This window comes from Megalobrama amblycephala, linkage group LG24 (assembly GCF_018812025.1).
Source record: "Megalobrama amblycephala isolate DHTTF-2021 linkage group LG24, ASM1881202v1, whole genome shotgun sequence".
In the NCBI taxonomy this organism is placed as follows: domain Eukaryota; kingdom Metazoa; phylum Chordata; class Actinopteri; order Cypriniformes; family Xenocyprididae; genus Megalobrama; species Megalobrama amblycephala.
In genome coordinates, this window is record NC_063067.1 from 16,048,889 (window position 1) to 16,065,692 (window position 16,804).

Here is a 16,804-nt window from a genome sequence, read left to right on the forward strand (position 1 = left end):
ATCTATATTGATATAGATTGATAACTGTAATAGTATATAAATTTATAACAAGCAATTGTGAGTTATAAAGTCAGAATTGTGAGATACAAACTCTCAATTCTGAGTCTTTTTTCCGCTCAGAATTGGACTTTAGAACTGCGTGAGACTTTATATCATGCAATTCTGATTTTATAACACGCAACTGCGACTTTATATTACACAATTTTGAGAAAAAAAGTCAGAATTCTGAGATAAAAAGTCGCAATTATCCTTTTATTTTTTTTATTCCGTGGTGGAAACAAGCTTCCATAGCTATGTTTGCTGTGCACACGTGTCAAAATTACATATTTAAAGGAGATATTGTAAAAATGTTGTCATTATTTACATTATATATTTATTATTTACTCAAGACAGTAAATTGTTGGAGAATCTTTATGCAGCTCTTGCAAAACAGCAGTTCATAGTGACCAGGATATGTTAAGATAAAAATAAAAACCATGTGATTGCATCTCGTTCAGATTTGATGCCATTTGATTAGCTCTAACATATGTAATGTAACGCGACATACTATTTTGAATTCCAAACGTGATTATCAAGGTTATTATCATTAACTAAAATTGTTAAAAATATTTTTGTTAGTTGAAATAGACCTGAAATAAAAATATTTGACCAAAAACATAAACTAAACAAAAATGCTGCCTTGGCAACTAAATGAAAGAAATTTAATTTTAAGGTACTAAAATTACTGGGGGAAAAATACTGTAAATAAATAAAAACTAAAACTAAGAAATCAAAATAAATTAAAAAGAAAAAAAGAATAAAATTTACAAAATTATATGACTAAATAATAAACTAAAATTCAAATGAAAACTAAAAATATAAAAATAAAATCTAATTCAAAATATTTATTAAAACTAAAATAGTATATATACTATAAATACTAAAATATCACTGGTGATAATCTGTGAGAAATGTATTAAAGTTCAGCCTGTTTCTCACACAAAACTATTATATGACTTCAGAAGACTTGGAATATTGTGCACAAGTTTTATGGATGACTTTTATTATGCTTTTTCAGTCCTTTTTGATGCTTGACAGCTGTTGGTCCCTATAAACTGTGGTTGTATGGCTAGAGCTGTGTATCGATTCTTCAAAAAAACTGTGTACTGCAGAAAAAAATAACAGCGTATGGGTTTGGAACGACATGATAGTAATTAAGGACAGTGTGTTCTCTTATTATTTTACTATTTGGATGTTTCACTTTTGGGTGACATCTGTTAGTCAACATCACGAGTCACATTTATTTTGACGTTGACTCCACTGGATTTTCTCTCTCTCAGCAGGGTCAGGTTTCACAACCTCTCCTGGTCTCTACACTTCCAACAACTCCAATCCAGGCAACTTCACCACACAACAGGTACAGCCGCACGTGCACAGATGAACGCACACAAGCACCAATAACGTCAGAGTTCAGGACCGACAGTCTTTTTTAAAACAGCCCAGGCCTCTGAAAACAGGTCGCCATCCTTCATCTGAGAGAATTTATGCTTTTAGGACTTAATGTTTCCCTAAACTTTTATGATTAAAAGTGCTGCCAAAGAAAAGGACCCAACTACACTCAGACTCCCACTGATGAATTTAGCTGTGTAAACAAAGTGAGTTTCTGGCGATGGTTGAAATGAAGGAGTAAGCGGAATTAGGATGAAATGAGAGAGTGAAAGCAGTAGTGGAGTTTCGCTGAGAGCTTTTTACTGCAGCGTTCATGTTCTTGAGCGAGTGAGTCAGTGACAGTTTTAGAGTCATCTCCCGTAAGAGATCCGTCTGTGTCTGTGCATGTAAAACTCTTTCAAAGATACAAGAGAAGTGATAAAAAGCTCTGTGTGGATGGGCCAGAAGTCTGTGAGTTCCAGTCCTTTTACTTTATCTTTTTTCTCTCTTTATTATTCCCCTGATAAACCCCTTCTCTCTGTATTTTTCATCCATTTAAGAAGAACATAAAACCTATATTCTTTCAACAATTTGCTAAATTATAGGGGAGAGCGGAACTTGTTGTCACACTCCAATGTTTATTTCTCAGGGTAGATTGACTATACATTGGCTACAAAAAAGTTATTGAATATTTCCACCATTATTGAGAGAGAGTTTATACCTTGACCTTTTGTAACAACATACCCCAATAGTGAGCTTCCAACTCATCCAGTATTATGGGGCAAGTTGTCACAATGAAATTTGCCATTAAACAGCCTATTAATGGTTTTTCAGCAACATTTAAACAGTAAAATTATTATAAAACTAGGTGCCATTGAATTGAAAAGTGAATTTACCTCAGCATAGTTAAATAACAAGAGTTCAGTACATGGAAATGACATACAGTGAGTTTCAAACTCCATTGTTTCCTCCTTCTTATATAAATCTCATTTGTTTAAAAGACCTCAGAAGAACAGGCGAATCCCAACATAACACCGACTGTTACGTAACAGTCGGGATCATTAATATGTACCATATTTGCATATGCCAGCTCATGTTCAAGGCATTAGACAAGGGCAGCCAGTATTAACGTCTGGATCTGTGCACAGCTGAATCATCAGACTAGGTAAGCAAGCAAGAACAACAGCGAAAAATGGCAGATGGAGCAATAATAACTGACATGATCCATGATAACATGATATTTTTAGTGATATTTGTAAATTGTCTTTCTAAATGTTTCGTTAGCATGTTGCTAATGTACTGTTAAATGTGGTTAAAGTTACCATCGTTTCTTACTGTATTCACGGAGACAAGAGAGCCGTCGCTATTTTCATTTTTAAACACTTGCAGTCTGTATAATTCATAAACACAACTTCATTCTTTATAAATCTCTCCAACAGTGTGTAATGTTAGCTTTAGCCACGGAGCAAAACCTCAAACTCATTCAGAATCAAATGTAAACATCCAAATAAACACTGTACTTATGCGATTAGACATGCTGCATGACGGACACTTTGTAAATATCCATTTTGAGGGTTATATTAGCTGTGTGAACTTTGTTTATGCAGTGATAGAGTCGAGAGCTCGGGAGGGGGCGGAGAGCGCACGATTTAAAGGGGCCGCAGCATGAATCAGCGCATTTCTAATTATGCCTCAAAATAGGCAGTTAAAAAAATTTATTAAAAAAATTCTATGGGGTATTTTGAGCTGAAACTTCACAGACACATTCAGGGGACACCTTAGACTTATATTACATCCTGATAAAAAATCGTTCGATGGCCCCTTTAATTATTAAATCCTATACATTTTTAACATGACAACTTGCACCAACCTGACTTAAAAATACCCTGTCCACTTTCCAGTCAGTTTTCAGGTTTGGGTTGGCTTCAGATTTGTAATTAATGAATAGAGAAATTCTTGTTTTAATTTTCATTCAAATTATTATTATTAGTCAAATTATTAATTATTATTGATTACTACTGTCCTTCTGTAATGTTTGTATAATAATATAATAAAATAATTTTTTGTTTGTAGCAGGAATATCCCTCCTATACAACTTTTGGGCAGAATCAGTATGCTCAGTATTACTCCACATCCTCCTACGGTTCCTACATGACATCTAACAGCTCATTGGATGGCACAGGCTCAGTCTCCACCTATCAGCTGCAAGACTCCACTCCCATCATCACAGGGCAAGCAGCTGACCTGAATCCAGGTAAACACAAATCAGTTTCGAGTTTGTTTTCTTCTTCACTTGAGCCAGTAAGCAGCTGCACACAACACCCTAGCAACCTCTTAGCAATGGACTGGCACCAACTCTATTGGCAGCGACTTTTGCGCAGGCAGTTTTCTTTGGAAAGTGTAAAAAATAAAATTTTACATTCTAAACATCTCTACTCTTGTCTGTTATCTGTCAAACATGGGAAAACTGCCATTGTAGTTAAAGTTAATCATTCCAATAGAGCAGCAAATGACGCAGTTGAAAGTTAGAATGGATGTTAGAATGTTCTGTTACAGGGCTTTTGGCACGAATGTGTCGTGTACTGTAGTTGTTGATTATGTTAGATAGAGCGGTGGTGATTGGGGGTTTTGTCCAGCAGGCCCAAAATTCAGTGGGGTCCTAGAGCTGCATTTCTCAGTGATTTAGCTTGGCTGCAGTTCAGCAGAGCTCATTACAGTAAACTTGCTCACACGCATACTTACACACACTATGTTCTATCAGACTTGCCAGTGTCCCACTTTTATGTAAAATGTGCGGTTTTTTTTTAAATATATAAAATAAAAAACAGACTTGAAAATGTACATACACAAGAATTGTCATTTTAGATCCACTGATACAGTCTTTGTTTAAAATGAAATACTGTGAGAGCAAATCATTATCTTTATTTCTGCATTTGACAGGACAGTTTTCTGAATGTAAAGTATTAGGTTGACTTTTTTTTAAAAGCTTTGTGTCTCATAGCTGTTTCTTGGTTACCCATTTGCAGGTGAGTTTGAAGCAGGGCAGAGCCCGTCCACGCCTATCAAGGAGATGGATGACCGGGCGTGCCGAGGGGGGTGGGGCTAAAGCAAGAGGGCGGGGCAGAAAGAATAACCCCTCCCCACCACCAGACAGTGATCTTGAGGTATGATCAGATTAGACTTGTCAAAAGTACCGACTTATTAAAAATATAAAAAATGTGACACCTTGAACGCTTTTGAGCAGATTCGTAAACTCCTCTGATTGGCCATTGTGTTGACGTGCTCATCCGATATGTCTGTGATTGGCTTCAATTATCAATGCTCCAAAAACTTTGTAAATAGTCATCAATGACGATCTTCACCAAGTGCTGACACAGATCCACTGATGGACGCCTGCTTTCAAACACTCCCGCTTTCAAATTAAGTACGTTGATCATTGTAGCCAATCACAGACATATCCGATGAGCGTGTGAACACAATGGCCAATCAGAGGTGTTCACAAATCCACTCATCAGAGCTCAAACCGTCACATTTTTAAAATTTCAGTACCGATTGGTACCGAAGTCGGTACTTTTGATAGATGCTATAGATACACTATCTATATAAATATACGCTCACTACATAATCTTTGTGTCATCACTGTTTGTTTACTGAGATCAAATATGTGTCTACATGTTTTTACAGAGGGTGTTTGTCTGGGATCTGGATGAGACGATCATTGTGTTTCACTCACTCCTCACAGGCTCCTATGCACAGAAATATGGCAAGGTGAGAGCAAACACACGTACTCTGAACACATTAAACACACACTTCCCTCCACTATAGTAAAAGTGAAAACAAGGGTGAGTAAAAGTGTCCTCCTGCGATTCCTGATTATTCTTAGTAAGCCGACAATGTGTAATGTTGTGTCAGTGATCTGATCACAGCCATAAATGCTTTAAGCAAAACCGATCAGCACACAGAATATTGTCAGGACAACTATCATCAAAGTAAATTAGTCTGATTCAAGGGGATATCCAAATCCTGACAGGACGAGGAGGAGGAGCTGGGGATGGAGGAGGGTAATTAGCTGCTGAGAAACGTGATAGCTGCTGATAATACTGATGGAGCTTATATATGGATTAGGTAGACTCACGTCTTTAGGTAGACGTGAGTCACCTGAGAGTCAGCTGACGAGAGCTTGACTTTAACAGCGTTCTGGTGACATTCTCAATGTTACATGTTGCTTTATGGTTTGACATAACCTTGATTTTAAAGGTCATGTCAACTCAGTTGTCTTCTATTATTGGGTTTTTATAATGAGTCGACTTCAATTTTTACTCAGAAATTGTTAGTAAATTTCACAAATAATTACAAAGAAATGGCAAGCAATGCATTGAAACATGAAATTTTAAAGTAGAAATACGGAAATAGTATAAAACGTACTTCAGTAGTCTTTATTTACAACTTTTTACAGTGTATATCTCCCAAATGCAAGGTTGCACTTTATTTTACAGTACGTGCACTTACGTGTACTTACAGTGTACTTACCTAACAAAGTACTGGGTAATATAAGGTAACTACATGGGTTAAGGTTAGGTTTAGGGGTAGGTTCAGGGTTAGTACTATAATAAGTATATAGTATACATGGGGAACAGCACTGTAAAAAAAAAAGTGATTCCAAATACAGTGGTAAAACTGTGTGCTTCTATCATAAGCAGAGCGCAGAAGAACAGAGTAATTAGATTCAGCACTGTGATGGCCAGACTCAAGGAGTGTGAAGCGTCAGACTTCTTCTGACACCTTCCCTCACTTCTTGTCGTTCAGTTGGTGAGAGACATAGAGACAGCTGCGGCTATTCACGGCTCTGGGGCTATTTCTGCAGGCTCTGTGACGATGAAAACCCTCCGTTCTTAGGCACTCCCGTCAGAGACATTGCACATGCTGTCACGCTCAAGCGCCAGCACATGAGCACACACCGATCTATAAATTAATCACTGCAACGATTGTGAAATTACCAAACCTCAGAGTTCAAAAGTGGGAAAAGCAGTTCTACGCCAGTGTTTCTTGAATTGTTTATTTTGATTGAAAAAAAATCACCTCAATTATTTTTTAACGTATGCTTAGATTAAGTTTAAACATTTTCAAACAGTTGAATCATCATTTCCAATCTCTGTCAGTTTCGCCATTAACTTTGTGTGTGTGTGCTTTTCTATTCTCGTTCACTGTCTCAGCCAATCACCTCTGAGCCAACAAACTCCATCACATATGATGATTTTTACAGCTGGGTGCCCTCCCCCCTCTCTCGTTCTTTCACTGTGTGTGTGTGTGTGTAGTTTGAAGGGTAAGAGTGTCTGATGTTCTGAGACAAGTGTAGAATCTGTCATCATTTGATTGAAACGGGGAACACTATATTCAACGAGCAAATTGACATTTTAATTGTTCATATCGAGCCAAAACTGCAGAATTAGTGGCTATTTAACCTGATTTTATTGGTATTCCTCAAACAATCTGGTTACCGTTTTTATAGATCATTTCAATAATAATAATAATAATCTATTTTTTGTTTTTTAACATATTAATGTTGTATTTTGCAGATATATACTTAAAATATTTTGATAGATTTGGCATGTTTTTTCTCTTTTAAAATCTGAATGCATTAAGTTCTTATGTTATTAGTTCTTCTCTCATTGACTTACACTGATAGAATTTTAAGTGTTCAAAATGTAACTGCCAGCAATAATGTCATTAATGTCATTTTTGCATGCTGAATTGTGATTGGTCCTCTTTCTTACATCTATTTGCATATTAAGTTAAGAGCTATCTTAACTTGTTCTTTGCATATGCTTTATCTTTTACAGTTATAGCTGCCTTTACACTGACAATGGCTTCATTTGCCATTTTGATGAAAAGTTTTGTTGAGCTGTGCTTGTTGCGGTGCATTCTGGGATTGCTTTCTCTGCAATACATTCAAAAGCTTAAAATTTGACCAAAGTATTTTTGGAGGCATCATAATAAATTCGCCTTCCTTTTGGAACAGCCTTTGCATCAGGAGTGTGTCTTTGACACCTTAAAATGTTACCAAAAAACAAAGAGAGAACAGGAAAACAACTCCAATGCTAACTTGCCTAAAACTTTAACTATGCTTGGTTGTTATTGCTGCTGCTGCTGATGATGATAGTTATCAAGTACAAATGTACTAATAAATAATTAACATTTAAATTCTCAGGACCCTCCTCTGGCTGTGACTCTTGGTTTAAGGATGGAAGAGATGATCTTCAATCTTGCTGATACACATCTATTTTTTAATGATTTAGAGGTAAGCAAACTCCTCTCCTTCAGTCTGACTTGTTTTGTCAATTTTCTTCCAGTCAGGGTGTTTGTGACTCTGTGGCCCCCTGCTGGTTAACTGTAGTAACCCCACTATGTGTTTGTATAGGAGTGTGACCAGGTGCACATTGATGACGCCTCTTCAGATGATAACGGACAGGACCTCAGGTGAGTGTATCTGCTGTATAATTTAATTGTTTTAAACATTGATTTCAAACTATTCTTACATTTAAAGACACCCATTTCTTATTCAATGCATAAAATATGCCCTAAAATATGACTGAATATGTATTTTACTTGTACGTAAAACAAGATTGTTATTGTTATCAACAGTACTTACAGTTTTGCCACTGATGGCTTCCATGCAGCTGCAACAAGCGCAAGTCTCTGCCTAGCAACAGGTGTTAGGGGCGGAGTCGACTGGATGAGGAAGTTAGCCTTCCGATACAGAAGAGTCAAGGAGTTGTACTGCACCTACAAAAACAATGTGGGAGGTGAGATTTGATTACAAGTAGAAAAACGTAATTTTGACAGGGTAAATTCTACATTTTCCAGTGACGTCACAAACCCTAAAATTTACATAAACCCCGTCCCTGGGAATAGTGTTTCGAGTGTTGTTATCATGCCGTCATTTTACGCCGGACTGCTTCACAAACGAGGGTCAATTTAACACTGGATTTGCACAAAAGATTAACATGACGGCACATGCTAGTCGATGAGTTGAATCAACTCCACAGCAACTACATAAATTTATTCACTAACCATTCAGAAACGTCCAGATGCATTCTATAAGTTGTAACTTCTTCCTGAGTCTCTTCATCAGTGTCCGACTCCGGTTTGAACAATGTAAGGCTGAACACCATTACTGACAGTCATCATTTTGGCTGCGTGAGATTCTCCAGGTTTGTTGTTGTTGAACAACTGAAACGCAAGCTGTTAAAGCGCCGCCCTCTTCTGGAAAGTGGCCAGGAGCAGCAGCTCATTTGCATTTAAAGGGACACACACAAAAACTGTGATTTTGCTCACACCCAAATAGGGGTAAATTTGACAAGCTATAATAAATGATCTGTGGAGAATTTTGAGGTGAAACTTCACAAACACATTCTGGAGACACCAGAGACTTATATTACATCTTGTAAAAGAGGCATTATAGGTCCCCTTTAAACAACCATGTAGGAAGTCGTATCATGGCCATATTCCAGGATGACAAAGCCAAGATTCATCAGGCTCAAATTGTGAAAGAATGGTTGGGAGAGAGCATGAAGAATCATTTTCACACATAAAATCCAGACCTTAAATTCATTAAAAGTCTTTGGGATGTGCTGGAGGAGACTTTACAGAGTGCTTGACTCTTACATTGTCAATACAAGATCTTCTTGATGGAAATAACATCACAACATTTATTTTCATCAAGAGTTGCATCAATTTTTGGTAAAGTTCTTGTATATTGACAATGCCAAACATATAACATGCTAGAAGCATAATAAAGAAGCCCCCGGAGCTCGCGCTTGCCTTAACCAGCATAAACAAAGTTCACACAGCTAATATAACCCTTAAAATGGATCTTTACAAAGTGTTCATCATGCAGCATGTCTAATTGCGTAAGTTTGGTATTTATTTGGATGTTTACATTTGATTCTGAATGAGTTTGAGGCTGTGCTCCGTGGCTAAAGCTAACATTACACACTGTTGGAGAGATTTATAAAGAATGAAGTTGTGTTTGTGCATTATACAGACTGCAAGTGTATAAAAAATGAAAATAACGACGGCTCTCTTTTCTCTGTGAATATAGTAATAAACGATGGTAACTTTAACCACATTTAACAGTACATTAGCAACATGCTAACGAAACATTTAGAAAGACAATTTACAAATATCACTAAAAATATCATGATATCATGGATCATTTCAGTTATTATCACTCCATCTGCCATTTTTCACTATTGCTCTTGCTTGCTTACCTAGTCTGATGATTCAGCTGTGCACATCCAGATGTTCTGCCCTTGTCTAATGCCTTGAACATGAGCTGCCATATGCAAATATTGGGGGCGTACATATTAATGATCCCGACTGTTAGGTAACAGTCGGTGTTATGTTGAGATTCGCCTGTTCGTCGGAGGTCTTTTAAACAAATGAGATTTACATAAGAAGGAGGAAACAATGGAGTTTGAGACTCACTGTATGTCATTTCCATGTACTGAATTCTTGTTATTCAACTATGCCAAGATAAATTCAATTTTTAATTCTAGGGCACCTTTAAATCCAAAGCAACTTTTTTTGTATAATATTTATAATTTATTTCATTTAAGATTTATTTCATTTAAACGAACATGATTTCTAATAGTTTTGATTTTAGTTAACAATGACATCACTGCTCCATAGGTACCCAATAGATTGCTCAATTTCACTTAATTAAATTATTAAGCTTTGAGAATAATAATTCAAGCATCCACGTATGGGCTTTTCTACCATTGTGGAAACCTACAATTCATAATCATAATCTGATATATATATATATATATATATATATATATATATATATATATATATATATATATATATATATATAATTATTCATTTTAAAGTTGTGACAGAAAATGACCAAACCTGGATTGATTTCACAGTCAGATTCTAAATATGGTATGTTCTGACATTGTATTAACAAAATGCTATTAAATGTTATAAAATCCTGTAGATTTATTAATAGTGATGCATTAATAATTTAATGGTCAAATATTCAAATCTTAACCCTAATTGTTAATTCATGAACTATCTGCATTGTGCCCATTATTAACCCCGTTTTTTTTGCCATATATATTAATGTCATAATACACGCACTAGTTATGAATGTGTGGTTTTGTTCATGATCTTTTTCAGGGTTGCTGGGGCCAGCTAAGAGAGAGGCGTGGCTCCAGCTGAGGGCAGAGGTTGAGGCTCTCACAGACTCATGGCTGACCACTGCGCTCAAGTCCCTGTCAATCATCAGCTCCAGGTCTGTCTCTTCAGCATCATCAGCCTCTATCATTGTAACATTGATGACTATAGCTTATAGAAAAAAAAAAAACCCACAATCTCTCTCTCTCTCACACATACACACACAGGAGTAACTGTGTTAACGTCTTGGTGACAACGACACAGTTAATACCTGCGCTCGCAAAGGTGCTGTTGTATAGCCTGGGCTCCGTGTTTCCCATTGAAAACATATACAGCGCAACCAAAATAGGTGAGTTCTGTTGCAGCAGACTTCACCTCGTGTTCATCATGTTTTATTTCCTTTGTTTATTATACTCTTTTTTTGCAGTCAAGGGTAAAGTAGAGTTCAGTCTGATTTGTGTGTGTGTGTGTGTGTGTGTGTGTGTGTGTGTGTGTGTGTGTGTGTGTGTGTGTGTGTGTGGAACATGCTTTGGCTCACATTGTAGCATTAAATCATAAATCAAAACAGATCAGACTGACCTGGTCATAGCATTCCCATTCACTCTCTGTCTGATCATGTGGAATTGATTCTGATTGGCTGTTCTCTCATCATCTTCCAGCGTTAAGTTTTTCTTTCGTTCCGCTCCTTCATAAACAGCCGTCTTCATTCACAGTGGGTTTGTTCCACTCTTTCTTCTAAAACAGCCTATTTGAGCTGATATGTTGCTTCCGGTGATTGTGATTTCTGTGTAAATACTGATACAACTGCTTTCTTGCCTGAACTCTGGAAAATGTGCTATTGGTTCTTCAAGTCATTCCATAACTATAATTACTAAAGCTAAAATATATTTAAAAAATGAATTTAATGTAAATAAAGAAAAGAAAAAGACAGTATCAGTTTGATTTGATTTAATTTAATTTAATCAGTTTAATTTAATTTCGCTATTTAATTCAATTTAGAAGGTAATTTGTACCATTTTAACTTTCTTTTAATTTAATTTGTACCATTTTAATTTTTGGCCTTTCTTTTAATTTAATTTAAAATATATATAAAAAATACAACTGTTATTTATAGATTTGTATGTTTTCTTTTTATGCTGCCACAACACAATTTAATTTAAAATGTAAATGTTATTTTTACATTGTTATACTTTCTTTTTATGTTATTACTGCACAATTAAATTGTAATTTATTTTATTTTAATTTAAAATCTAAAAGTTATTTGTACTTTTATTTTATTTTATTAAAAATATCTATAAAATAACATTAAAATGTTATTTGTAAATTTTTATGCATTCTGTTTATGTTGCCACTACACAATTTTATTTTATTTTGTTTTGTTTTATTTTATTTAAAAATATCCATAAAATATAATCCAAATGTTTTTTTTTTTTTTTGCAATTTTTAGGCTTTCTTTTTGTTGCCAATACTTAATTTAATTTAATTTAATTTAAAATTTAAATGTTATTTGTACTTTTTTATTTTATTTTAATTTAAAATCTAAAATTTATTTGTACTTTTATTTTATTTTATTAAAAATATCTATAAAATAAAATTAAAATGTTATTTGTAAATTTTATGCATTCTGTTTATGTTGCCACTACACAATTTTATTTTATTTTATTTTATTTTATTTTATTTTGTTTTGTTTTGTTTTATTTACAAATATCCATAAAATATAATCCAAATGTTTTTTTTTGCAATTTTTAGGCTTTCTTTTTGTTGCCAATACTTAATTTAATTTAATTTAATTTAATTTAATTTAATTTAATTTAATTTAATTTAATTTAATTTAAAATTTAAATGTTATTTTTACATTTTATTTTATTTAAAATATCAATAAATAATAATCTAAATGTTATTTGTACATTTTTTTCTTTTTATATTGCCATTTCACAATTTAATTCAAAATGTTATTTGTACTTTTTATTTTACTTTATTTCATTTTTTTTTATTTTATTATCAAATATTATTTGAATATTTTTTTCTCTTTTCTTTTCTTTTTCATATTTTCTTTTACAATTTAATTTAATTGAATGTAAAATGTAAATGTTGTTTGTAATGTTTTTATTTTATTTTATTTCCAAATGTTATTAATATATATATTTTTGTATGTTTTATGTTACCACTACACAAATGTATTACAGAAACATAACCGAAGGAGCTTATGTTCATCTTGTGTGACTACTACAAAATGCTTAGTTGTCTTTTTGAGCCAAAGCCTGATTCCACACAATTACAAATCTCATGCTCATTGTCATGGTAACAACAAGAACAAAATGTTTGGGAGGTCAGGGTTTGTCTGTGTGCAAGAGTGACTGACATGCCGTTTTCAACTTCAAATGGGGGAAAAAAGCGTCTCTTTTTCTTTCTGCTCTCAAGTAATCACGTAATGCGGCTTGTTCAGTTCTGAGTGTGTGCTTGTCGGTGTGTGTTAAGCCTTTGCCTTGTTTCCGCAGGTAAAGAGAGCTGTTTTGAACGTATAGTATCCAGGTTTGGCACTAACATAACGTATGTTGTGATTGGCGATGGGCGCGATGAGGAGCATGCAGCCAGCCAGGTAAAATCTCACCTCTGACCCCAAGCCTCTGACCTCTCACCTTGTTTATGTTGCAGGCAAAGAGAGTTGCTTTGAGCGCGTAATGCAGAGGTTTGGCAGGAAGGTAGTGTATGTTGTTATTGGGGATGGTGTAGAAGAGGAGCAGGCCGCTGCCAAGGTAACGACCCCCAGGTGAACCAGAAGCAGTGTGTGACTTCTCAGATTGGACTTCCTGCCTGTGTGTGCTGTAGAGCTTTAGATGAAACTGATCGGCAGCTTGTGTGCTTCATTTATTTCCTCGTCTGTAGTTTAAATGTGGACGTCAGTAGCGGTTGCTTTTTTTCCTCTGATCGTCTGAGACTAGCTTTTCTTTCTCAGATCCCAAGCGATCTAGAACAGAGCTATTCAACTGAGGCTCCTCTGGGGTCTCGGGCATCTGATCGCATCCCATAGGACACCAGTACTGACTCTGTGCGAGATCAGCTCAGATTGTGTAGATGATCTGCTGAGATGCTGAACCTAAAGACCCAGTTGAATACTTTTGTTCTAGGAAACTACTATGCAGCATTTCTAAACAAAGTCTGTGCAATGATGTCAGTTTTTATGTACACTATACTGTTCGAAAGTTTGGAGTCAGTAAGATTTTTTTTTTTAGCAAGGATGCATTAAATTGATCAAAAGTGACAGTAAAGACATTTGCTGTTCTTTTGAACTTTCTATTCATCAAAGAATCCTGAAAAAACTATTATGCTTTCCACAAAAATATTAAGCAGCACAACTGTTTTCAACATTGATAATAATAATAATAAATGTTCCTTAAAGCAGCAAATCATCATATCAGAATGATTTGTGAAGGATCATGTGACACTGAAGACTGGAGTAATGATGCTGAAAATACAGCTTTGATCACAGGAATAAATTACATTTTAAAATATATTCATATAGAAAACAGTTTTTCTGAAATGTAATAATATTTCACAATATTATTTGTATTATATATGTACTGTATTGTATATATTATATTATTTTTATTTATTTTTGGGGATTTTTACTGTATTTTTATCAGCCTTGGTGAGCCTTGGTGAACTTCTATCAAAAACATTAAAAAAAAATCTTACCGACCCCAAACTTTTCAACTATAGTGTATGGCAAAACAAAAAAAGGGAGAAAAAAAAAAAGAAAAGAAAAAAAACACACTTGCGAAAAAGATTTTCTATTTCGCAACTCTTTAGATTGCTAAACTGAAGGATTTGTAAAGGGTTTATTTAAAATTTCTAAATCAATTTAGTCATTAGTAAAAAAAAACTTATTATATAAAAAAATAATTAATATTACAATTAATATTTAGATTGTACTGAAAGCACTTTACAATAAGGTTCAATTTGTTAATTTGCAATTAGTATTTATAATAATTGCAATATATATATATATATATATATATATATATATATATACATATATATATATATATATATATATATATATATATATATATATATATACACACATACAAGTAATAATAATATTATTAGCTAAATGGTTAAATTATTATTAAGGATAATTTTTTACTGCATGTATTAATCTAGGTTAATGTTAATTTCTACATGTATTACAACTTTTCAATAAAAAAACCCCCATAAAATTAATTTAAAAAAAATAACATGCAATAAAAATAGTATTGGTTAATGTATTATGGACAAATATGAATTAACAATATCCTGTAGTATAATTAAAATGTACATTTAACTAGATTAATAAATAATGGAAAATATTGTTAAAGATAATATACAATAATATTAACAAATTGAACCTTTGTATAAAGTGTGACTTATTTTCAGCTATCTGATAAAAAAAAAATTTCAGCAATAAGGTTCATTAGTTAAACATTAGTTAATGTATTAACTAACATGAACTAACCATGAGCAATACATTTGTTACTGTATTTGTTAATGTTAGTTAATAAAAATGCAGCTGTTCATTGTTTGTTCATGTTAACTAATACAACATTTGATTATAATAATAGTAAATATTGAAATGAACATTAACAAAGATTAATAAATGCTGCATAAGTGCAGTTCATTAGTAGTTCATGTTAACTAATGAACCTTATTGTAAAGTGTTACCAAAACTGTGTTTGTAAATGCTTTACTGAACTCTTTATAAACCCTCTGGTTGTGGACTAAATACTGTATCAGAGATTGTTTTTATTATTAATCTTTCTATATGTGTTCTGGTTTTCGGATCTCTCGCCTTGTTTTCATGAATGAAGAGAAGTGTTTTGAACTATAACCAACTTTAAAAATAGACCAAATCTTAGCGGCTGACTCTGAATGAATGGTAGAAAGTGTTAAGCAAAGATATTCTGTATGACTCTGTGTGTTTGTCCCCACAGCACAACATGCCCTTCTGGAGAATATCCAGCCACTCTGACCTGCTTGCCCTCCATCAAGCACTGGAGTTCGAGTACCTGTAACACTCGACACCTGTATCATAGGCCTTTTTTTGTACAACTATTTAAGAACAAGAGTACACTGCAATCTCTTTTTATGTTGTTGTTGTTGTTGTTGATGTTGTCTTTTTGATTATTTTTAAGAAAATTCTGGCTTTTAAGATAATTCTGCACTGTCTTAAGAAGACTAGGACAGACTAGTATAAGGGAAAATGGGATTATAATGGTCAAACCAGGCTTGTAAAGAGCTTACTATGGTCTTACGTCACACGCACTGCATTTCATGTCTGAATGAAGCGAGTTCTTCCAGGGTTAAGATGACTGCATATATCCACACTCATCTACAGGAACTTCATCTCCACTTAAACAACTCAAGCGCTGTACTCTAACAAGGAGCATTTAGAATAGACACACACAACTCATGTAAATTATTTTACAGGAACTAGATTAAACACTAAAGGACGCTGTGTTTTCACATGGTATCGTTTTGATCTCGTCTTTTTTTTGTAAGTTTTTGGCAAAAAAAAAGTCTGTGTATAATTTGTTGTGCCTTATAAGATGTTTCGTGTGTCAGTTTTTATTTTGAGAATGTATGTAGATAAACGAAAAATGTAAACATTTGAGATTTTCTTGAGTTCTCTATTTTCTAAATGTTAAAAAACACTTAATCTGCTGTCTATACTGGTGCCTCTGAAGGAAAGACATTTACAATCCAAAGATTTTTTTTTTTTTAATTTGTGAGGAAACGCTCATTTGTATTTTGATTCAAGTCATGACAGATGGAAAGAAAAGCAAAATAAAAGTCAAGCATCAGAAAAAAAAAAACTTTTAAAGCTTTAATAGGACTGGCTAATTTTTAGTTGTGTTATTCCTATTTAATATTGTGCTGTATGTTTCATCCTGATGGACCACTGGTTGCAAAGCCATAACCAGGGACAGTGCTGAGGTTTCTTCAGGTAATACAACTCAAAACTACACTACTTTTCAATATAATTAGGAAAAAAAAAAATGTTTACCTTATGCTCAGAACATTCCAGTTTGTGGTTCCCTTTTTGTTTATATGCACAAAAGAGTCTGACCTTGCTTGCACTTAACGTACACAACTAATGCACAGGGACCAGCAGGCTAGTAATAGCAAGCTAGCTTTGAATGCATAAGATCACACCCTCCCTTCAGAGCACTCTCTC

At 34.1% G+C, this 16,804-nt stretch overlaps 1 protein-coding gene across 1 annotated transcript in view; it reads left to right on the forward strand.

Moving 5' to 3' along the window:
- The window catches only part of eya4 (EYA transcriptional coactivator and phosphatase 4), a 46,473-nt gene extending 30,016 nt beyond the window's left edge, over window positions 1-16,457 (forward strand). The window contains 12 exon segments of the mRNA XM_048177816.1: window positions 1,323-1,396; window positions 3,481-3,661; window positions 4,434-4,498; window positions 4,500-4,571; window positions 5,092-5,175; window positions 7,616-7,705; window positions 7,826-7,884; window positions 8,050-8,210; window positions 10,594-10,708; window positions 10,818-10,939; window positions 13,246-13,346; window positions 15,561-16,457. Of these exon segments, the coding sequence (XP_048033773.1) occupies window positions 1,323-1,396; window positions 3,481-3,661; window positions 4,434-4,498; window positions 4,500-4,571; window positions 5,092-5,175; window positions 7,616-7,705; window positions 7,826-7,884; window positions 8,050-8,210; window positions 10,594-10,708; window positions 10,818-10,939; window positions 13,246-13,346; window positions 15,561-15,641 (1,205 nt within the window). The 3' untranslated portion in view covers window positions 15,642-16,457.
- Window positions 16,458-16,804: the final 347 nt, after the last annotated feature.